At 35.3% G+C, this 25321-nt stretch overlaps 1 protein-coding gene across 2 annotated transcripts in view; it reads right to left on the bottom strand.

The window, feature by feature from the left end:
* LOC148942882 (uncharacterized) overlaps nucleotides 1-25321 on the bottom strand; it is a 107415-nt gene that overhangs the window by 26992 nt on the left and 55102 nt on the right. For both annotated transcript variants that reach the window (XM_089102093.1, XM_089102095.1), the window contains 5 exons: nucleotides 14192-14417; nucleotides 13116-13303; nucleotides 11814-11904; nucleotides 7777-7937; nucleotides 5334-5567 (listed from right to left, as the gene is read on the bottom strand). In XM_089102093.1, coding sequence (XP_088958219.1) covers nucleotides 5334-5567; nucleotides 7777-7937; nucleotides 11814-11904; nucleotides 13116-13303; nucleotides 14192-14417 — 900 coding nt within the window. The remainder of the gene's footprint in view (nucleotides 1-5333; nucleotides 5568-7776; nucleotides 7938-11813; nucleotides 11905-13115; nucleotides 13304-14191; nucleotides 14418-25321) is intronic.

The raw sequence follows: 25321 nt of genomic DNA, 5'->3' as shown, positions 1-25321 counted from the left end.
GCTAAATCGGAAAAAGACGGAAACAAATCAGTGTTTCTAAGAAGTGAGTTGGAATCCAAAAAAGAATAAACGCTTCACTTAATTATTTTAAAATTTAGTAACGAGGAAAATCAGCTGCCATTTTCCTTGTTAGATATAAACTAACCCAGAATGAGTGACATAATTCATCCCAAAAATTACACTTATTTTGTGAGCATTGGTATGACCTAGTTCTCCGGCCCAGATAACACCCTAAAATTGTCCCAAAACATTGCTGAACAGAGTTAGCCAGACCGTCATCAACCCATCGACACACTTGAGCGTAAACGCTGTATTCAAGTTTTTGAAATTTAGTAAGGAGGAAAAAGATCTTGCCATTTTCCTTGTTACATAGAAACTGACCCAGAACGAGTAAAATATCCATCACAAATCACCCTTATTCCGCGGAGCCTTGGTTTGATCAAATTCTCCGGCCCAGATAACATCTTAAAATTGTGCCAAAACATTGCTGTGCAGAGCTATACAGACCGTCATCATCCTTGCCCTCAAAGAGGAAAACCATCTGCTCTGTCGCAAAGTTCAGTGAACATGGGCTTGCTTTGGTTACAAATCTTCTCTCTCTTTTGTTGGGATAGTCTACGGAAGTGTTGTACGGAAATTGTAGAATAATCAATGTGATATAATCATTTTTGCTTCTGTATTATATTCAGCAACCATAGCAAGCGTAAAGAACACTATCTTTTTTCACAGATAAGATGACAAATTTTATTACTACAGAAATGGGTTGCTCTCAATTACCAGGAAAATAATATAGATAATAAATCTTTCATCGAACTAAAGAAAATCTATTTAAATTAAATGAAAAATAAAATGTAAATTTATAAATTAAATTTTATAAAATTATAAAATTTATAAAATTTAATATTAATTTATAAAATTATGTAAATTCATAAAAATAAAATGTAAAAAAAAAAAAAAAATTATGGCCCCTATCATTTGGAGATAATTCAAGAGCTTTCGGAAATTATCTGAGCACCTTAAAGAATTTAGCTAAGTAATTTCCTTTCAAGTTAAAAAATACTCTTTATCTTTAACATCAGTTCACGTTTTATACTAAATTCTTTCAATTTTGTTTTTCAATTGAACTACTTATTACCATTGTTGGACCATTCTTCTTACGTCATATTAGTCGTACCCGATTTCATAAAAAAAAAATCCAAGAAAATTTCGCAGCAAATTAATTTTATTAGTTGATGAGTCACCTTCTCAGTGGGGGGGGCCCTTTCCAGGCCACTCAGTGCGTCCTCAGGTGGCGGATAGGGGAACATCCTACAGATATGTAGAGTACCTCCCATAAAGTGAGGCGTGGGCCAAGGGGGGACCTAGCCCCTAGGGGTCCATAAATTCAAACTGGGGTACCCTTGCCCTGGGGTCATAAATACAGGTAGAGGAGGAAGAATATCCTTCTGATGCCCACTGAGCAGGGCCCAATGACGTGTGGACACGTTTCGTTAGTTGCAAACCTTCTTCCAGTAATGGGTTTCATTGTATGGTACTGCAGGATACCATCATGGGAGGATCCTCTCCAGGAGGACAACTGCGAAATAGGGTTGATGATCCAGATTTGGACAACGGCCTCTGCATGTTGGGTGGGCCTGTTGGATTCTGGTCTAACAGTCTGGGACTGGTGTCCCTACCCGTAGCCGAGCCAAAGAAACCGATTGGGCGTTGGGCTAGCAAGCTATCCCCGTAAAACCAAGACCGCTAACGAACCGTCAACGTTAAACCTTGGATCCGAGCTTCTAAATCTGATGACGACCCATACAAGCCCCCAGACCAGAATTTTGAATGCGAATAAACCGTTTAAAGTCGTCCGATGGAATGTTAGAACCATGTCGATACTTTCAAAAACAGAGGAATAAACCGGTTGGGCGTTGGTCTAGCAAGCTATCCCCGTAAAACAAAGACCGCTAAAGAAACATCAACGTTAAGCCTCGGATTCGAACCTCTAAATCTGATGATGACCCATGCAAGCCCCCGGACCAGATTTTTGAATGCGAATAAACCGTTTAAGATCGGCCTATGGGATATTAGAACCATGTTGGCACTGTCAAAAACAGACGAATTCCTTCGCGAATGCGAGAAGCTTGGACTTGACATAGTCACCATTTCGGAAGCAAGGTGGAAAGGCTGCGGCGAGAACAAAATCAGTGGTGACCGTACGATATTTAAAGTCTTATACAGCGGAAAAACTGAGAGTTACTCTGCCGGAATTGCAGCAATATTAGATCCAAAAGCGACAAAGCCCCTCTGCTCAAGGAAACCGGTCAATGAAAGAATACTGCATGCAAGACTTGTTTCTAACCACGCAAAATTGTCGTTGATCGTGTGCTACGCACCCACAAATGATGCTGATGAAACCCTTAAAGATGGGTCCTACGACAACCTCTATTCTGTGATTGATTCAATCCCACTCCACGACGCCACCTGTATCGCAGGCAATCTCATCACAAAGGTTAGTCAAGACAGATTCTAATGCCCTGAAGTGATTGGCCACCACGGGGTGGGCACCATAAACGAACATGGAGCTCGACTTGTCAGCTTCACTATGGGGAATGATTTGCTGATCGGTGGTACGCTCTTTCAGTATAAGAATATCCACAAATACACTTGGACATCCCCGGATGGCACCGTCAAAAACCATATCGACCATTTCCTGATCCACCGGAGATGGTGGACAAGCCTAAAGGACGTTCGAAGTTTCCGAAGCACCTACGTCGGTTCAGATCACGAACTAGTAGTCACCACACTAAAATTGAAGCTGAAGTCTAATAATCGGAAGGAGAAGACGGACATACTCAGAACCTTTGACGTGGACAAACTAGGTGACAAAAGCGTCCGATATTCGTTTGGCATCAAACTGTCCAGTAAATTTAAAACCCTATATAACCTGTCAAAAGGCGTCAAAGAAGCTTGAGAGACGATACGCAAAAGCGACACGGATATGGTCGAAGAAACCCTCGGGTTTAGAAAGCCGAATAAGCAACAGTGGATGTCTACGAAGACCTGGGATCTCATAGAAAATCGCAAGAAGCTGAAGTCGAGCTCCCTTGGGGAAAGTGGTCACTCAGAGGTGACCAAGAGCTTGGCCTATAAAGAAGCTGATAGAAACGTAAAGAAAAATACCAGATCCGACAGACGGCAATACATTAACAAAAAGGCCAGACAAGCCGAAGAAGCAGCGAGCCGTGGAGACACACGAACCGTATATCGCCTTACCAAAGAAATAGTAGGCAAGTCAAGTATCCAAGAATGCCCGATGAAAGATGAAAATGGAAGGCTCCTGACAGATGCGAAAGAACAAAAGGAGCGATGGGTGAGTTATTTCAAAGCTATACTAGATATACTCGAGGATATACTAGACCAACCTCTCTTCAGTCTTCACATCAGTGATGAAAAGCCGACAGCCGACGAGATACTCTCAGCAGCTAAAAAACTTAAGAATGGGAAGGACCCTGGTAGAGACCGCATTTCAGCTGAAATGATCAAGTTCAGCCTGCGTAGAACCCTGGTCATCTGGCTATCCTTCTTCTCACTCCTCTGGATGACCGAAAAGTTCCCCAAAGACTGAAGAACAGGAACCTTAGTCAAACTCTTCAAGAAAGGAGACTCAAAATAATGTGGCAACTATAGAGGAATCAATCTTCTCTCGATCCCTGCGAAATTCTTCACGCCGGTAATATTAGGAAGACTCCGAGTAGACCTTGATCCTCACTTACGTGAAGAACAGCATAGATCTCGGCCAAAACGATCTTGTTTCGATCTTATTTTCACTCTACGCACTATGCTGGAGGAATCTAACGAATGGAGACAGTGCTTGTATATACTCTTCGTGGACTTTGAAAAGGCGTTGTATTCAGTTAATCGTCAAACCTTGTGGAGTATTGCTGTTTTACGGCATTCCCGAGAAGCTAATCCGTCTAATAGTTGTCATATACGAAGAGACGGAATGCTTTGTTAAAACATCTGACGGCAACACATGCTACTTCAAGGTGATGACTGGTGTCAAGCAAGGCTTTGTCCTGTCACCTCTCCTCTTCGTCTTAGTTGTAGATTACATCTTAACCAGATAAATAGGCACGGAATCCGAATTGCAGGAAAACACCTTCAGGACGTCGACTTCACTGACGACGTTGGGCTCATAGAAGCCGAAAAGCTGAAGCTTCAGGAATTCCTGAACGGACTCGCAGAGAATTCTGAACAATTCGGATGACACAGCAATACCCCAAATACAAAAGCTATGTCTATAATTAGTTCATCTACGGGAATCCAAGTAGAAAATTAGGACATAGAATAGTTGACAGACTTCAAATGCTTAGGGGGCACAGTCACTTCCAGAGGCGACTCTCAAAAAGAATTGCGTACCAGGATAGCTTTGGCCAACGCATCGTTTCAATGACTTCTACCAATCTGGAAATCCACCGTATACTCGTTGAAGTTGAAACTCAGGTTGTTCCAGAGCAATGTACTGTCTGTCCTGAGTTGCGCTATGGAATGTCTTGAGCTAACCGCGGAACAGGAGAAACGCCTTACCGCCTCCCAGAATATCTGTCTTCGCCGAATCCTTACAATCAGTTGAAGAAACCGCGTCAGCAATGACGAAATCTGTACCCGCACAGGCCACGCATCTATTGCAACCGTTGTACAACAACGTAGATGGCGATACCTTGGACACATCCTCCGCATGCCAGATCACAGACTCCCAAAAACGCTCCTCCACTGGTAACCGGAAGGCACCTGTCGCCGACGAAGACCTAAGAACACGCTCCGCAGGACATATAAACGTGACAGAAGAGCGCTCCAGACGAGTCTCATCCCAGAGTGGGAAGACATATATGCAGCGGCTCACATGAGAGAAGATTGGAAGCTACTCACCGACGCAATGTGTGCCTCCGTAGGCACTGGAGGAACTAAGGTTTAAGGTTGATTACTTCACTGAAATCCTACATTAGTTTGTATTATAAAAACCATAATGACCTCAGGAAGCTCGTATAAAAATTGCGGATAGTCTATTTCGCCTTATCTTAATTCATGTATAAGACAACTAGAAGAGACCACGCCTCTCTGTCCTTAAAAATCAAAAGTTTCTCCAGACTTGCAACCGGGTACTATGATGATTAAGGAAAATAGGACGGTGTTCAACTTCAGCGTCATTATCCCTATTGTCCTTACTTATGCTATTGCCTAAAACTAAGGATTCTTGTAGCTCTTTTTATCCAATTTAGAAAATTCATTACACCAATTAAGATCACATTGTAATGAAAATATGTTGAGATTTTGGAATAATTACTTACAGCTGGACCACTTTCTCCTGGACGACCTGGAGGTCCCATTAAGCCTTGGTCTCCTTTCATACCGCTTTCTCCTCTTGCTCCTTTGGGGCCAACTAAACCTGGAAGTCCAGGTGATCCTGATTCACCAGGTTGTCCCACGTTGCCGGGATTACCTTGCTCTCCCTTAGATCCCGGCAATCCTCTTTCTCCCTTGGAGCCAGGAATACCAGAAGGACCAATTGGACCTGGGAATCCCTGAAATAAATATGACACATTGAGAGTGTTATACCTTGGATTACATTTATTAAACAATAAGTTAATTAAAAAATAAATAAATTAATTAATTAATCAAAAAGGCTGACTAAATTTCCGGGATTTGGTAAATGAATTATTTATTATTTATAATAATTAGACATAACAATACCTTTAAGATGGTAACTAGAGAATAATTCCTCGAGGAGTAGCTGATTGAAAAGAGAACTTGAGACAAATGACTAGAGGGGAGAGTGGTTCAGAAAGTCTTTAGGAAGGAGAGGAGTTCCCTCTATTGGAAACACAGAGTGCAGGCATGAACTCACGCATCTTAGTATTTAAATTAAAATAATCAACATACTATTGGTTCCAGCTTATGCATTTAGTGTGTTATAACACAAGTCGTCTATACTAATGTTTAAAAGGCCTGGAATGTTTATTCAACGGACTGCAGGGAATGAGTCTTGGACCAGGAATAATCTTGGATTTGAAGCTGTGTATCTTATTATCTAAGGACTGCATTGACTTGTTCTGGGATAAATGCTTCAAATTAGTTAGAAATAAACTTATGGTAAAACTAAAGAAGTTCTTTTGTACCTGGGCCTGGCCTCTTGACTTTCAAGGGAAGGAATAGTGACAAACCTTTTGAAAGTAGTAAAAATGGGCTCTGAATGAGACAATATTAACAATTTGGGTAACTACACGAAATGTAGAAACATCTTGTTAATAGTATCATGATTTAAATACCTATATTTCATATAGAGGACCTTTTCTGGAGGACATGAGACGGATATCAGCACCGCTGGTAGGGACTGTGAAGTCCAGTGCCGTGTTCTTTACCTTTTTCAATTGTTTTTTTCTTTAGGTGGCGGGATTTACAAATATAAATAGACTTAAAATGTTAACTTAGTATGAGAGCAATATTGCTTTAGGCACTAAAAAAAAATGAGAGGGCAGAATTTTAAGAGATCTTTTAAGACATTTAAGACATTTCAGAGGTTATTAGGGGATTTTGATGGCATTCACTGTATTCTTTTAATTTAGAACACAAAAAATTTATGTAAGTGAGATTCAAAAGAACATTGTTGTTTTCAAAATTGGTTTCTAACTGAGCTTAAGCATTTGAATTGGGATCTAAACTGCTATCGAGGACAACAAGGTTCCACACCGCCCGCAACAACACGACTGAAAATCTGTCAAGTTCCAACTTCTAACAATGAATGTTAGAAAATTGCCGATGATTTTTTCAAAGGTCATTGTTCTTTTCTCTATCCAAATGATTATTTAATATATCTAGAAATCCGTATGAACGGTCTCTTTCTAAGCCCATATTTACGTGCAGCAAAAAAAAACTATCTTATCAAATTGTACAAAACTTCACTTCGATGTAAAAAAAAATTATGATAAAGTTTTCATATATAGTTTCAATTTTGCGGTAAATTCGCAAAAACACTGAAGTACAATTTGTCTAGAATTCACGATGATAGCCTAAAATATACTAAGCAAAGCTGTGCGTTCACAGCTTCAACTTTCCGCTTTCGCAATTTTATATTCTGCTAATTTTTTCATGAAAATAAGTAATCTTTTCCTGAAAAAGTGAACTCCCAACTTTAAAGATAATGAACCAATCTCGAGTCTCTGATTTGGTACCGGATCTCCAGATCCGGTTTCGCAGCCATTATAGGTCTTACTCACTATAATACTTTTAAAACATGGTAAATTTCCAGACGTTAATGCAATCCCACTTTGAAGAGGGAAAACAGGTAATTAGACATAAACATTTTATTCTCCAAAGTGAAAACCACATACATTTGTTGAATGTATGGTTTTTCTAGAAATATTGAAAAAAAAAAAAATCAAAGTAAAAAAAAATGGGCAAAGGAAGCAGTAGGATCCATCAGATTTTTGTCACATTCTAAACACTGATAAACTGCATTGAAGAATATAATTTCCGGTGCTTTTTTAATCTCTTATGTGGAGCATTTTAAGAAAACCCTGGGTCTAACCCTGGTTGCGTGTTTGCAGTATTTCAAGCAAAAGGCTAAGGATGATGTAGAACTTGACGCCCAGATATAACAGGGGGTATAGCTCCATACACAGGTAAAATGTAGATACCAAGATACATTTATTTCTAATCTTGGCAGACTAAGTTAATTAGTTTGAAGACTTGGTAAAACAACTTGAGATATTTATAAGAATAGAAGCGACTTACTTGAAGACCTTGTGGGCCAGTCGCACCTCTTTCACCAGGAGATCCTGATGCTCCGGGCTCACCAGTTGGACCTGGCGGACCTGGATCTCCTCTTTCTGCAGGTTCGCCTGGAGGACCTTGTGGACCCATAACTCCCTGAAGACCTCTCTCACCAGGTTTACCTGTAAATGAGTCATAAATATTATTAGTAAAGGTTCGTATAGTCGAATTACCAGCAGCAACTAAGAGCCTATCTGCCCTTATCCTTATTATTTGATCAGCCCCTAGATAAGGGGCACAGGAAACTATTTGTTACAAAGAATGAAAATAGCTAATCCTAAGGTTGACGTGGAAATTTTATTTTTTAGTACTTATAATATAGACATGTAAGCAGATAATCATTATTGGTGAAAGGGGAAGCATCCAATATTGATTTGTTCTGGAATTATCTAGTAACCTTATTTGGCTTTATACTTCTATGTCGGTATTATTCACTGACGGATCCAGGGGAGGGCCGAGGGGGACCCCTCCCCCCCCCAGATTTTTTCTGGCGCCCTCTTGTCTTTTTTTCTCTTTTTATTCTTTTTTTTAGAATAAACTTGTCAATTTTGTCAATTATTGACACCTTTGTCACATTGCCATTCCCAAGATTTTGCTCATTGGCGCCCTTGTCAGATTGGGCCTCCCCCGAAACTTTGCTCTAGATGCACCCCTGGCATTAGTCGTTATATGGACATTCATAAATAGAGTTGAATGGCCAGAGCTGACCACCCTAGAATTTTGTCTTTTAAAGAAATTAGGTATATTGTGGAAAGAAAGATCATTTCTAGGAGATGATTTTGAAAAATTAGAACTTAATTCTTTAGGTAACTTCGTAAATGAGCTTGAAGAAGGACCACCAAAACAGAACTGCAAGAAATTTCGATTAACTAATTTTTTATTGGTGGGGTTTCAGGTTCAATTAATTGGTCAGATGTCATGTTCCTTGGCCTGCCATTACGGTCTAGTTATCTAGAGGGCCTGCCTAGTTTAGCTTTGTATCCCATGCATGGAAGAATTTTATAAAATAAGTGCATCTATTGTTACCATCAGTTTAATATTCCAAGCATTAAAATTAATTAAACCATCTAATTGAATTTTTGAAGCTAAGACGTTGTCTTTGTACCTTCAATTAAATATCACAAATTTCAGGTAAATGATCCAGAAAATATAATGAATTTATTGATGCATTCTTCAATATTAACGAAAGTGCAAATAATGGTAGCAATAAAGAGTTCATGATAGATATGCAATTAATAAACTCCCTTCGTAGTGTGGGAAATGGTACAATAAAATATTTATTCTTGTTTACTAATCAGTTGATGATTTGATTCCTTTCAGAAAATTTTCATTAATCACACAGTAGAAGACAGTCAGTACTTCAGATTTGGAGGAGTTTCCAGAATTTTATTCGGGGGGGGGGGGGAGGGGGTTCGGGTGGGGGGCAGACAAAAAACCTTTCAAAAATGTAACTTTTTTATGTGCATTTTTGTTACGTTTTACGAGTTGGGCAGAAATTTTGGGGAGGGTGCGGAATTCAAACCCACTAACCCCCCTGGGTACGGCTGGATTGAAGGTATTTTTATTCATTCATTCATTTGACGTTACAGCAAGTTAATGGAAGTCTTGAATAATTGAATGCTAAGTTTTAAAGGAAAAAACACTAACTCTTTCTTTGAGAGATGAGTCCGGGCAGAGGATGAGTTGTGCTTCAAACAATTTATCTCTGAATGTTCTAAATTCATAAATTTGTGTGGAAGATTCTTATGGGGTACCAGAGTGAAAAAGTCAAACATGCACTTAAGTGTGTCGATGGACCAAGCTGGATGTGGACATACACCATAATTAATTACTTGTTTACTCATTTATCACTTATCCTTTTTTCCATGAAAGTATTTTTGTAAATATTGCAAAAAACTCTGACTAAGTCTAGGTATCTGATGACTGTATATCCTCAATTCTGCAATTTTTCACCTTTTTGAGCCTATTTGCTCTTAGAAATTAGAGGAAATATTTCGTAAACCATTTACCGTTTTAGATCTAGAGCTTAATGTAGATTACCAATTTCTATCATATTTTTAAATTGAAAAAGTCCATGCATCATGGTACGGTAATGAATAATTTCTGGAACAGCGACCAATTTATTTTTCTTGATACAAATTTTTTTTTGTTATTCAATTTATTTTATAACTTGCTCAATTTTAGAGAACAAAGACCTGATGAATGAAAAATACAAAAGAAAAAATTATCCGCTACACCTTAAGTGATAAGGTGGGCTATATAGGGTGTGGCAAAATATTGCAGCGTTTTTTTCTCTAACACTGAAAAGTTCAAGTTCAGCAAATGCACCACAAACGCTTAATTATTCATACTAAATTGGTTCAAACGCAAAAGGTAAAATTAAATGCATTAAAACTCATTAAACAAATTAAAAGCCATTAAAACCCATTAAAAGTGCATGAAAACCCATTAAACCGCAAAAGCTAAAACTAGAGACATGGGATTGGGTAGGTCATTAATTTTCTTTATGGGTATATTTTCAAAATTGAAATATTTCAGCGCAGCCTATTAACCACTATGACGCATTAACTCTTATTAAAATACGATGAAATCTGATGGAAAACATGAAACTGCCTATTTTGCGGTAAAGCACAGCTTTGATAATGAAATGGTTATGTGAAATGAAGTCTGTCAATACCCATCTCTAATAAAAAAAAAGATAAAAGACAAAACCACTTTGGATCTAGTAATGGTCGTCAGAACTATTTGGCTAATGATTCTTAAAAGATATTTCACTGATTACAGCGACTTTGCTATGATAAATCTACAAATAAAAAGTTTAAAATTATTTCAACATGTCTTACGAATAAGAAATAGACAATTTGTGAATTTAACTTATTTTGCTGAAAGTGTTACTTAGTTTGTGTCTGAGGATGGCCGAATTCAATGCCCAGTTTCTGGATGTGGTATCTAGCAACAGTTGCATCAAAATTTGCAGAGCGTAAAATTTAAATACAAATATTTGCAAAAGTATATTTTTGAATCAGTTAAAAAACAAAGCTTAGTGAACACCGTTACTTACAGGTTTTGTCACAGAAATTCGTAGCACCTTTGGAACTTGGAGAGGAAACGGGTGACAAGCCACCCACCCTTGCATATGGGCCTGTCTATGAGTTCCTCTTTACCATCTTATCGCATATAATCTTGTGTAATTTTATGACCTCTATCAGGCAAAATTGCTTTATCTACATCTCAATCGTGCACATTGAATTCATTTACATCCTTCACAAAGTAGTAGAAAAGTCATATTTTTCTATATAATAGAAATACCCTTACTAAAAAAATATAAGTTTCTTTTCATTCTGAAAAGCTTTCATAATTGAAAAAAAAACCTATTAAAAACGGCTAAAATTATTTACAACATATTTCCGTAATCTAATTTATGGAGATATAGAAACTCTATTTTAGTAGAAAAATAAAAAATCACAACCCTTCCCCATTTTACTGACTGTTCGATGGTGCCAATGAAACCAAAGAAGCCAAAGTAATTTATGTAATATATTCAGTCCCACACACTGATGTTCCCTCTAAACTCCAACATAATCTGCAAAAACATCTTACAGTTGAAATATCAACTTTGATATTTCAGTTATCAGAAACAAAGGGCATTGCGCATACATAGATTTAAGATGTTGCAAAAGGTTAAATCCATCCACTGATTAACATCATGAAAAGAAAAGATTAAATAGAAATAAAAAGTAATTCCGTCATTCAAACTGAAGAAGAAAGAAGAATGAACAATGAAAGATCTTGAATTGGGATCCATTTTACTATTTAGCCATCAGTTTATTTATTGAATTGGTTCGTCCTTACACATATTGCCAAAGGTTTGCCTTCCACTTCTAGTATGATAAAGTGAGTAAAAACGCTTACTGAATTTTAATTTGTTACAATTGTAACAACAAAAAAAAAAAGAAAAAAAAAACAATTCTCAAAATCAAGCAAAGTATTTCACATACCTGGGGGACCCTCTGGACCAATTGGGCCTTGTGAACCCCGTTCACCCTTTTCACCTGGAAGACCTGTAGCACCTCGCGATCCAGGAAGACCCTGAAACATAAGTAAAACTAAAAGACTGATTTTGCAATCTATTTTTGAGATGAATTGCAACGTTCTGATATGGGATTTTTTGCTTCTGATATAATTCAATTTCTTTTAAAGTTATTAAAATCGGCTTAAATCATCTGGAACTGATATTTCGATTGTTTAATTTAAAAATGTTTATTTAAGTTAGGCCTTTACTCCTATTCTGAGTTCAGGGCTATTGCAAATGAAACTTTTTTTATTGAATCTTCCTATGTTTTGACCTGTTATTTGAAAAATTTTAGAATTTCACAGAAGAAATTTTTTAGAAACAAAAACATAAAATATGTTTTACCATTAAGCTAGTACTTACACAAAACAATCCTTCTATGTGTTTGTTGCAATTTCAGCTCTTAATATTCCCAGGAAATTAAACGTCAAAATTATCAACAGTTTAGTTGAAAACACTTCCTTTTTTCACTGAATACAATTCAAAGCAAATAAATTTAATGTTACAAAAAATCACCGGTAAGTTTTAGTTTTTACAAGACACATTTTAGAAGAAACAACTTATAAATTATAACTGGATAGCAGGCACAACTGTTCGAATAATATAACATACATCATGAAAAGTAAATTTACATGAAGTACGTATATATTTTGAGTTCGCTCCCCATTCATTAATAATGACAAAAATGGCCAACGTTCCTTTCTTTATTCACAAGTCACAACCAAGTAATATACAAACACTAAATATTAATATTTTCCAGTTTAATATATGAAACTTATAATAATCAACAGGTCGGTAATGAAAATTTAAAAGGTGTTAAGTTACATAAAATAAGCTTTACAGGGGAGCTGTAAATCTAAAAATACGTTTACCTCTGAACCTTTTATCAAACTGAAAAAAGGTTGAGCCCAAATTTCGTTCCTTATCTCCTTCTGTTTTTACGAAAGCTAATCTATGTGTTCAGCGGGAAGTCCAGACCTGACTATTTTCCCGGAGAGAAGGGAGGGGGTAAAACACGAAAAAGTAGATTAATGAACGGCTAACTTTCAATTTCCCAGGAATATAGCCGTTTGGACCTGTATCATGGGAGGTATTCCTATCACCTCATCTCCCTCCCCGTGTATAGACACTAAAAAAAAAAAAAAACATTGAAAGAAGTGATTGCTCAAATGCGTAACATAAACATCTTTTTCAATGATTCATCTCAGTAAATTTAGGCTTAACTTACCACCATACCGATTGGACCAGCATGACCTTTGTCACCTTTGGCACCAGGAGCGCCAGATGGACCATCAGCTCCCATCATACCCACTGGACCTCTGTCACCAGGAGAGCCAGGTGGTCCAACTGGGCCACGTTCACCTGGGAAACCACGTTCCCCACGAGGCCCACTTTGTCCAGGTAATCCAGGTGGACCTAGAGAATAAAAGTGAATTGAAATCAAAGTGAATCAGGCTTCCGATATACGTATTTGTTTATTACAATCTATTCATTCACACTTAACAAAGGGATTAGGATAATATGACAGCAAAGAAGGACCCAAGTCATGATTTAGGGAAAGAACGTTACAAAAGGGTACTTATAAGAAATCGATGGATCAAAGAAAACAAACAATTACTTCCAGAAAACAAAAGACAAGAATGGGCTAACATATCAATAAAAAAAGGGAAGAGAGAGAGAGAGAGAGAGAGAGAGAGAGAGAGAGAGAGAGAGAGAGAGAGAGAGAGAGAGAGAGAGAGAGAGAGAGAGAGAGAGAGAGAGAGAGAGAGAGAGAGAGAGAGAGAGAGAGAGAGAGAGAGAGAGAGAGAGCTATTTTTCTTTGTTCAATTCCAACATTTAGGACAATGTACCAAAAAAAAAAAAAAAAAAAAGCTAATAAGGGATACAGAAGAAAAACAGAACATTGAATTCCGTTTCAATAAATAAAAACACAATACTTGACAGGGACTATCCATTTCTTTTATATTATCGATAAAGCACTAAAACTACCCCAAATATTCATTAGAAGGAAAGAGCAGCTTCTTCTCTATTACTGAATATTGTCGGCTTCATTTTCAGGACTCATTACTCCAATCAACAGAATCTTTAATTTTTTATCTCTTTCAATCTATACTGCTACGAACACTAAGAATCCACTGCATCACAAAACCTTTCAACGACAGCACATCACAAATCCAATCTCTGAGCAACAGATGTTGAATTATTTATATATGAGAATTTCGAGAGCTATATCCTCAGTTCAGTATTGACCAAACGCAAGAAACGAAGAAAGAAACAATGTGCAAACAAATCTAAAATATTTACCTTGTAATCCTGCTTCTCCGTCCTTGCCGGGGTTTCCGGGGATACCAGGTGAGCCAGGAAGTCCTTGGAAACCCCTAGCGCCAGGAGATCCTTGAGCACCCCTCTCTCCATCTTGACCTGGTGGACCTGGAGGACCTTGAGAACCTGGAGCCCCATCTTTTCCTGGGTCTCCTCTTGGGCCAGGAGAACCCGTCGGACCAGGCTCTCCATCTCTTCCTGATTCACCCTAGAAAATTATGCCAGTTAAATAAAAATTAATTAATGAGATTTTCAAAGATACCCGAAGAAAGTTAGACGTCAGGGAAAAAGCTATTGCAATAAATAAATAAAAATAAAAAGAGTTTAATATAGATGCCATTTATTTATAAATAAAGCGCAAAGCAAACTGCTTGCTGCTCCGATTACTGATTTATTTTACTCATTCATTTTTTGTTTTACTACCAAGAAGCTGTCAAGTAAGCACAGATTTATTTTAGAGGGGTGGGGGTGGAAAGTAAAAAAAAATACAAAAATTGGCTAATTGTGTCAAAAATACAAGAGATTATTTGACACATCGCATAATTCTTTATATGGGGGGGGGGGAAGGGAAATGGGCCCGTAGACCAGCCTTTCACCACTGCGTATGTGGCTTTAAATAATATTGTCCTTTAATTTTTGAAATCTCGCTTACATGAACTAAATATAGTGTTTAGACGCGTCTAACACTTTCAAACAGTTCGTGGTAACGAACTGTAAGTAAGGAGCGACCCGGCTCAATGGTAACCGAAACTCAAAAAAACGAAATTTTGATACCAATACATACATCAAAAGAATTTATTTTTAATTCTGATTTCAAATATATAAATTTCATCAAGTTTAATCTTACTTATAAAAAGTAATGCACCTGAGAAAGTTTGGCTGATTTTCGAGTAAGTAGGCAAAGACCCCCCTAAAAACTTTAGAACCTGAATAAAATTCAGACCATCATATTCAGCATATCAGAGAACCCTACTGTAGAGGTTTCAAGCTCTTATCGACAAAAATGTGAAATTTTGCATTTTTTGCCAGAAGAAAGATCACGGATGCGTGTTTTTTTTGTTTTTTTTTTTTTTTCCCCAGGGGTGATCGTATCGACCCATGGGCGCCCATATGGGGGGCTGGGGGGGCTCTTGCCCCCCCTGGCTGAATGATGCTGCCTTATTTTTATATTTTTGTTCTGAGATTTCTCTTATATAGTATTAAAAGTAGCACTTAGACGAAGTTTGCCCCCCCTGGAATTCAGCTTATGGGCGCCCATGTATCGACCCAGTGGTCCTAGAATATCGTGGGTGGGCTCATTGGAACGGAAATTAAAAGTTTTAGTGCCCTTTTTAAGTGACCAAAAAAAATGGAGGGCAACTAGGCCCCCTCCCACGCTAATTTTTTTCCCAAAGTCACCAGATCAAAATTTTGAGATAGCCATTTTTTTCAGCATGGTCGAAAATATGACAACTATGTCCTTTAGGATGACTTAATCCCTCGAAGCCCCCAGGGGGAGGGCTGAAAGTTATGAACTTTACTCAATGTTAACATATAGCATTGGTTATTGGGACCCGGCTCAATGGTAACCGAAACTCTAGAAAACGGTATTTTGATACATATAGATACATCAAAAGAATCGGATTTTAATGCTGATTTCAAATATATAAGGTTCATCAAGTTTAATCCTACCCATCAAAAGTTACGCGCATGAGAAAATTTGGCTGATTTTCGAAAAAAGAGGGAAAGACCCCCTAAAAGTTATAGAACCTGAATGAAAATCACAACATCATATTACGCATATCAGAGAACCCTACTGTAGAAGTATCAAGCACCTATCTACAAAAATGTGGAATTTTACATTTTTTGCCAGAAGAAAGATCACGGCTGCGTGTTTATTTGTTTTTTTCCCCCAGGGGTGATCGTATCGACCCAGTGGTCCCAGAATATCGTGGGAGGGCTCATTGGAATGGAAATTAAAAGTTCTAGTGCCATTTTTAAGTGACAAAAAAATGGAGGGCAACTAGGCCCCCCCCACGCTCATTTTTTCCCAAAGTCACCTGATCAAAATTTTGAGATAGCCATTTTGTTCAGCATGTTCGAAAATACTATAAGTATGTCTTTTAGGATGACTTAATCCCCCGAAGTTCTCGGGAGGAGGGTTGAAAGTTATGAACTTTACCCAATATTAACATTATTGTATTGGTTATTGGGAAGTATACAGTACAGACGTTTTCAGGGGAGATTTTTCCTGGTATTGGGGGGGGGGCGCGGGGGTTATGTGGGAGGATCTTTCCATGAAGGAAGGGACATTGCTATGAAGGGGACGCCGGACTTCCCAGCATTATTTAAAAAAAGATCAGAAATTAAATATAAAAAAACAAGTTTTTCAACTGCAACAGCAGCAACATCATAACTTCAAACGAACAGAAAATATTACATATATGATTGGGTTCACCCCCTAGACAATACCTCACTCTTTAAGCCAGAGATTTTTTAGTACTTTCATAAGAGATATTTATTCTAATTAACGGCCTTTGTGATTAAGCAGTTATTTTTTTAGAATTGGAACAAAATTTGAACTTTCGCTTAAAGATCAAGGTATTGACTAGGGGCGAACCCCCTAATATACGTATTAAAAATATATGAATATAGAAGTTCGTTACGTAAGTTAATTCGTAAGTTACGCATATTTATTACTGATAAAAACGTTCGTAAATAAAATGAAACAAGTTTCGAGAAAGCCATTTAACCAAATAAAAGTAAATTAATATGAAATTTTTGTTTTAATTATTCATGTACGGTGAACAAAGATCAAAACCTGAATTTATTAAAAAAAGTTCAAAAATTAAATAAAAAAAAAAAACAAGTTCTTTTTAACTGAAAGTAAGGAGTGACATTAAAACTTAAAACTAATAGAAATATTCCGTATATGAAAGGGGAAGTCCCCCCCTCAACGCTTCGCTCTTTAAGCTAAAGCTTGACTTTCACACAATTCTATTTTTTTAAAACAATAAAAAACTCTAGCGTAAAGACCGAGGTGTTGAGGAGGGGACAGTCCCTTTCATATACGGGATAATTTCTGTTCGTTTTAAGTTTTAACGTCGTTCCTTACTTTCAGTTAAAAAAACTTGTTTTTTTTATTTAATTTCATCAAAAGCTTGCACGTACTCTTTCAAAGTAAGGTAGAGTACACGTTAACCTTTATCAATACCAATTAGAGTTATAATTGTAAAAGACTTTTTACCAGTGGGGCTTATGCAGACGTCATGACCAATATTTTTGTAACGATCACAGAAAGTCACATTTGAATAAGCACAAACATGAATGACTGTACAAAAAAAAAAGATTTTACAATAGGCTAATGTTTTTACGGTGGGATGGATCTGAAAAAAAAAAGGTTATAGATGGTAAAATAAGATTTAGCAGCCCCAATTTCCCAAGTAATTTTATCATTTGCTGACAATTTACGTAAAAAAAAGTCACGGGGAGTACCTCGCTGTTTTTTTTTTTTAGAAATAAACGGTGGAATGTAAAACAGATTTTAAAACATCTAAAAGACATCTAAGCCTTTCTGTACCTATGAAATATCATCTATATTATTTTTTATTACCGCGAAAGATAGACATGCTGGCAGTGCTAGTTTTTCATTAGTACCATTTGATAATTAACTACACTGTAAATACTTTTGTATTTTTTGAAAACTGGAGCTTTGATTAAAAAAAAATGTTGAACATTTTTAATTTTAGGAACGAGAAAGAAATCGTATTGTCAAGAAAATTTTAAAGCGAATTTTCCATCGACGTCCCCTTATTCCTGCACCCAGATCATACGCTATATCTTAGCCTCTCCCAGGATCTGGCACTGTGTCAATGTACATAACATACACTGACCTATATAGCATTGACCTAATAATATTTCAAAACTTATTAAAATTTTCTGTCGAAACCCCACTTTTATTCTTATTTTCGGAGAGGTTGTGATAAGTCTGTATACACCTTAAAACGTCATTTTCGGCTCATTTGGCTCAGTATTGGCTCATCTAAAGCACTGTTTTGGTTCTAAACTAGTAACTTCGTCCATTTTTGTCACTCATTTTTCTTAGACTTTAAGCAATGTAGTTCGGTACCTAAATTTGGTTCTTCGATATCTGGGTCAGGCCTCATTGGACCTAAGGTCGGGGAAGCAGTTTCCAGATTTTGGTGCCCAAGAAACTTTAAAGTATCTAAAATCAGGGATGTCGATAATTAATTTCGATGCTCGATAATATACAAATGGAAAATTATTCATAAATTAAGTTTTATAGATGACTTGATATTACCTGTAGAAATTACATTGTATGATGGGATCAGGATTGATGCTTAAAAAACTAAGGTAATATAGATGGCATTATATTACTGACATATATACATGGTATCAATGGGATTGTTGCTCGTAATATCTGTTACGTAAGTAAATGTGGAGTCTTTAATATAGATAATAGAAAACTGTGGACAAATATTGGCCGTCGTACTATTTGTGTCAATTCTCCCCCTTCTCGCGAGAACCAAAATGGAAAATCACAAGAATTAAACATTAATTGGTAAAATATTTGGTTGCTCTACCCTACATACGGGGAGATACTATTATGCTATCTATCTTAATTCATTTTCCTCAACTCACCGACTTGTATTTTTGAATTTTTTTTTTTCGGATAACTTGTAAAATTTGTGAGCCATTTTTCCACCATTTCCAAATTGTCAATACTCCCAAATTTTATCATTATAATATACAATTCCAATGACAGTGCAATAATACAACATAATAAACCCTCCCCCATCTCTTGCATTATAACTTTACCACTTATTAGTCATTCAATCAAGATTGAGATTAGATTACAATGACTATAGGCACTTTGCAGCGCTAAATCTCCTGAGGCTGACACACTGGTAAAAAATTCTCTTGCCTCCCATCATGGCGAAACTTGTATTTTGGCTACCTTTCACAACATGAGTAAAGAGTTTGACTCATTTATGTTTTCTCTTCCAAATATGGTGTGTCTAGCCTTTAGGCTCCCTTTCCAATTTTTCGGCGACGAAACTTGAAATAATGACCCTCTCTCCTAAATTATGATGTATATTCATAATTTAAAGGCCATATTCTAGCCTTTACCTTTCCACCTTTTGGGCTACAAAACTTGAAATAATGACCCTCTCACCTAAACAATGATATATATTCATAATTTAAAAACTATATTCTAGCCTTTACCTTTCCACCTTTTGGGCTACAAAACTTGAAATAATGACCCTCTCTCTTAAACAATGATATATATTCATAATTTAAATACTACATTCTAGCCTTTAGCTTTCCACATTTTGGGTTACAAAACTTGAAATAATGTCCCTCTCTCCTAAACAATGATATATATTCATAATTTAAAGACTATATTCTAGCCTTTAGCTTTTCACATTTTGGGTTACAAAACTTGAAATAATGACCCTCTCTCCTAAACAATGATATATATTCATAATTTAAAGACTACATTCTAGCCTTTACCTTTCCACCTTTTGGGCTACAAAACTTGAAATAATGACCCTCTCTCTTAAACAATTATATATATTCATAATTTAAAGACTATATTCTAGCCTTTAGCTTTTCACATTTTGGGTTACAAAACTTGAAATAATGACCCTCTCTCCTAAACAATGATATATATTCATAATTTAATGACTACATTCTAGCCTTTACCTTTCCACCTTTTGGGCTACAAAACTTGAAATAATGACCCTCTCTCTTAAACAATTATATATATTCATAATTTAAAGACTATATTCTAGCCTTTAGCTTTTCACATTTTGGGTTACAAAACTTGAAATAATGACCCTCTCTCCTAAACAATGATATATATTCACAATTTAAAGACTACATTCTAGCCTTTAGCTTTTCACATTTTGGGTTACACTACTTGAAATAATGACCCTCTCTCCTAAACACTGATATATATTCATAATTTAAAGACTACATTCTAGCCTTTAGCTTTTCACATTTTGGGTTACAAAACTTGAAATAATGACCCTCTCACCTAAACAATGATATATATTCATGATTTAAAGACTACATTCTAGCCTTTAGCTTTTCACATTTTGGGTTACAAAACTTGAAATAATGACCCTCTCTCCTAAACAATGATATATATTCATAATTTAAAGACTACATTCTAGCCTTTACCTTTACACCTTTTGGGCTACAAAACTTGAAATAATGACCCTCTCTCTTAAACAATGATATATATTCATAATTTAAAGACTACATTCTAGCCTTTAGCTTTTCACATTTTGGGTTACACTACTTGAAATAATGACCCTCTCTCCTAAACATAGATATATATTCATAATTTAAAGACTACATTCTAGCCTTTAGCTTTTCACATTTTGGGTTACAAAACTTGAAATAATGACCCTCTCTCCTAAACAATGATATATATTCATAATTTAAAGACTACATTCTAGCCTTTACCTTTCCACCTTTTGGGCTAAAAAAATTGAAATAATGACCCTCCCTCTTAAACAATGATATATATTCATAATTTAAAGACTACATTCTAGCCTTTAGCTTTTCACATTTTGGGTTACAAAACTTGAAATAATGACCCTCTCTCCTAAACAATGATATATATTCATAATTTAAAGACTATATTCTAGCCTTTAGCTTTTCGCATTTTGGGTTACACTACTTGAAATAATGACCCTCTCTCCTAAACAATGATATATATTCATAATTTGAAGACTACATTCTAGCCTTTGGCTTTTCACATTTTGGGTTACAAAACTTGAAATAATGACCCTCTCACCTAAACAATGATATATATTCATAATTTAAAGACTACATTCTAGCCTTTAGCTTTTCACATTTTGGGTTACAAAACTTGAAATAATGACCCTCTCACCTAAACAATGATATATATTCATAATTTAAAAACTATATTCTAGCCTTTACCTTTCCACCTTTTGGGCTACAAAACTTGAAATAATGACCCTCTCTCTTAAACAATGATATATATTCATAATTTAAAGACTACATTCTAGCCTTTAGCTTTCCCCATTTTGGGTTACACTACTTGAAATAATGACCCTCTCTCCTAAACAATGATATATATTCACAATTTAAAGACTACATTCTAGCCTTTAGCTTTTCACATTTTGGGTTACACTACTTGAAATAATGACCCTCTCTCCTAAACACTGATATATATTCATAATTTAAAGACTACATTCTAGCCTTTAGCTTTTCACATTTTGGGTTACAAAACTTGAAATAATGACCCTCTCACCTAAACAATGATATATATTCATAATTTAAAGACTACATTCTAGCCTTTACCTTTCCACCTTTTGGGCTACAAAACTTGAAATAATGACCCTCTCTCTTAAACAATGATATATATTCATAATTTAAAGACTACATTCTAGCCTTTAGCTTTTCACATTTTGGGTTACACTTCTTGAAATAATGACCCTCTCTCCTAAACAATGATATATATTCATAATTTAAAGACTACATTCTAGCCTTTAGCTTTTCACATTTTGGGTTACAAAACTTGAAATAATGACCCTCTCTCCTAAACAATGATATATATTCATAATTTAAAGACTACATTCTAGCCTTTACCTTTCCACATTTTGGGCTACAAAACTTGAAATAATGACCCTCTCTCATAAACAATGATATATATTCATAATTTAAAGACTACATTCTAGCCTTTAGCTTTTCACATTTTGGGATACAAAACTTGAAATAATGACCCTCTCTCCTAGACAATGATATATATTCATAATTTAAAGACTACATTCTAGCCTTTAGCTTTACACATTTTGGGTTACAATACTTGAAATAATGACCCTCTCTCCTAAACAATGATATATATTCATAATTTAAAGACTACATTCTAGCCTTCATTTTTCCATATTGTGGGTTACACTACTTGAAATTATGACCCTCTCTTATACACAATGATATATATTCATAATTTAAAGACTACATTCTAGCCTTTAGCTTTACACATTTTGGGTTAAACAACTTGAAATAATGACCCTCTCTCATATACAATGATATATATTCATAATTTAAAGACTACATTCTAGCCTTTATCTTTTCACATTTTGGGTTACAAAACTTGAAATAATGACCCTCTCTCCTAAACAATGATATATATTCATAATTTAAAGACTACATTCTAGCCTTTACCTTTCCACCTTTTGGGCTACAAAACTTGAAATAATGACCCTCTCTATTAAACAATGATATATATTCATAATTTAAAGACTAAATTCTAGCCTTTAGCTTTACACATTTTGGGTTACACTACTTGAAATAATGACCCTCTCTCCTAAACAATGATATATATTCATAATTTAAAGACTACATTCTAGCCTTTAGCTTTTCAAATTTTGGGTTACAAAACTTGAAATAATGACCCTCTCTCCTAAACAATGATATATATTCATAATTTAAAGACTACATTCTAGCCTTTAGCTTTTCAAATTTTGGGTTAAAAACTTGAAATAATGACCCTCTCTCCTAAACAATGATATATATTCATAATTTAAAGACTACATTCTAGCCTTTAGCTTTTCACATTTTGGGTTACAAAACTTGAAATAATGACCCTCTCTCCTAAACAATGATATATATTCATAATTTAAAGACTACATTCTAGCCTTTAGCTTTTCACATTTTTGGTTAAAAAACTTGAAATAATGACCCTCTCTCCTAAACAATGATATATATTCATAATTTAAAGACAACATTCTAGCCTTTAGCTTTCCACATTTTGGGTTACAAAACTTGAAATAATAACCCTCTTTCCTAAACAATGATATATATTCATAATTTAAAGACTACATTCTAGCCTTTAGCTTTTCACATTTTGGGTTACACTACTTGAAATAATGACCCTCTCTCCTAAACAATGATATATATTCATAATTTAAAGACTACATTCTAGCCTTCAGTTTTTCACATTTTGGGTTACAAAACTTGAAATAATTACCCTCTCTCCTAAACAATGATATATATTCATAATTTAAAGACTACATTCTAGCCTTTAGCTTTTCACATTTTGGGTTACACTACTTGAAATAATGACCCTCTCTCCTAAACAATGATATATATTCATAATTTAAATACTACATTCTAGCCTTTAGCTTTCCACATTTTGGGTTACAAAACTTGAAATAATGACCCTCTCTCCTAAACAATGATATATATTCATAATTTAAAGACTACATTCTAGCCTTTAGCTTTTCACATTTTGGGTTACACTACTTGAAATAATGACCCTCTCTCCTAAACAATGATATATATTCATAATTTAAAGACTACATTCTAGCCTTCAGCTTTTCACATTTTGGGTTACAAAACTTGAAATAATGACCCTCTCTCTTAAACAATGATATATATTCATAATTTAAAGACTGCATTCTAGCCTTTAGCTTTCCACATTTTGGGTTACAAAACTTGAAATAATGACCCTCTCTCCTAAACAATGATATATATTCATAATTTAAAGACTACATTCTAGCCTTTAGCTTTTCACATTTTGGGCTACAAAACTTGAAATAATGATATATATTCATAATTTAAAGACTGCATTCTAGCCTTTAGCTTTCCACATTTTGGGTTACAAAACTTGAAATAATGACCCTCTCTCCTAAACAATGATATATATTCATAATTTAAAGACTACATTCTAGCCTTTAGCTTTCCACATTTTGGGTTACACAACTTGAAATAATGACCCTCTCTCCTAGACAATGATATATTTTCATAATTTAAAGACTATATTATAGCCTTTAGCTTTTAGCATTTTGGGTTACACTACTTGAAATAATGACCCTCTCTTCTAAACAATGATATATATTCATAATTTAAATACTAAATTCTAGCCTTTAGTTTTCCAAATTTTGGGTTACAAAACTTGAAATAATGACCCTCTCTCCTAAACAATGATATATATTCATAATTTAAAGACTACATTCTAGCCTTTAGCTTTTCACATTTTGTGTTACAATACTTGAAATAATGACCCTCTCTCCTAAACAATGATATATATTCATAATTTAAAGACTACATTCTAGCCTTTAGCTTTTCACATTTTGGGTTACAAAACTTGCAATAATGACCCTCTCTCCTAAACAATGATATATATTCATAATTTAAAGACTACATTCTAGCCTTTAACTTTTCACATTTTGGGTTACAAAACTTGAAATAATGACCCTCTCTCCTAAACAATGATATATATTCATAATTTAAAGACTAAATTCTAGCCTTTAGCTTTTCACATTTTGGGTTACAATACTTGAAATAATGACCCTCTCTCATAAACAATGATATATATTCATAATTTAAAGACTACATTCTAGCCTTGAGCTTTTCACATTTTGGGTTACAAAACTTGAAATAATGACCCTCTCTCCTAAACAATGATATATATTCATAATTTAAAGACTAAATTCTAGCCTTTAGCTTTTCACATTTTGGGTTACAAAACTTGAAATAATGACCCTCTCTCCTAAACAATGATATATATTCATAATTTAAAGACTACATTCTAGCCTTTAGCTTTTCACATTTTGGGTTACAAAACTTGAAATAATGACCCTCGCTCCTAAACAATGATATATATTCATAATTTAAAGACTACATTCTAGCCTTTAGCTTTTCACATTTTGGGTTACAAAACTTGAAATAATGACCCTCTCTCCTAAACAATGATATATATTCATAATTTAAAGACTACATTCTAGCCTTTAGCTTTCCAAATTTTGGGTTACAAAACTTGAAATAATGACCCTCTCTACTAAACAATGATATATATTCATAATTTAAAGACTACATTCTAGCCTTTAGCTTTTCACATTTTGGGTTACAAAACTTGAAATAATGACCCTCTCTTCTAAACAATGATATATATTCATAATTTAAAGACTACATTCTAGCCTTTAGCTTTTCAAATTTTGGGTTACAAAACTTGAAATAATGACCCTCTCTCCTAAACAATGATATATATTCATAATTTAAAGACTACATTCTAGCCTTTAGTTTTTCACATTTTGGGTTACAAAACTTGAAATAATGACCCTCTCTCCTAAA

This window comes from Artemia sp. Qi Xiang Cuo, chromosome 16 (genome assembly GCF_049724085.1).
Source record: "Artemia sp. Qi Xiang Cuo chromosome 16, ASM4972408v1, whole genome shotgun sequence".
Taxonomy (NCBI): Eukaryota; Metazoa; Arthropoda; class Branchiopoda; order Anostraca; family Artemiidae; genus Artemia; species Artemia sp. Qi Xiang Cuo.
Note: the sequence above shows the minus strand (reverse complement) of the source record. Positions and strands in the feature narration are given on the sequence as shown.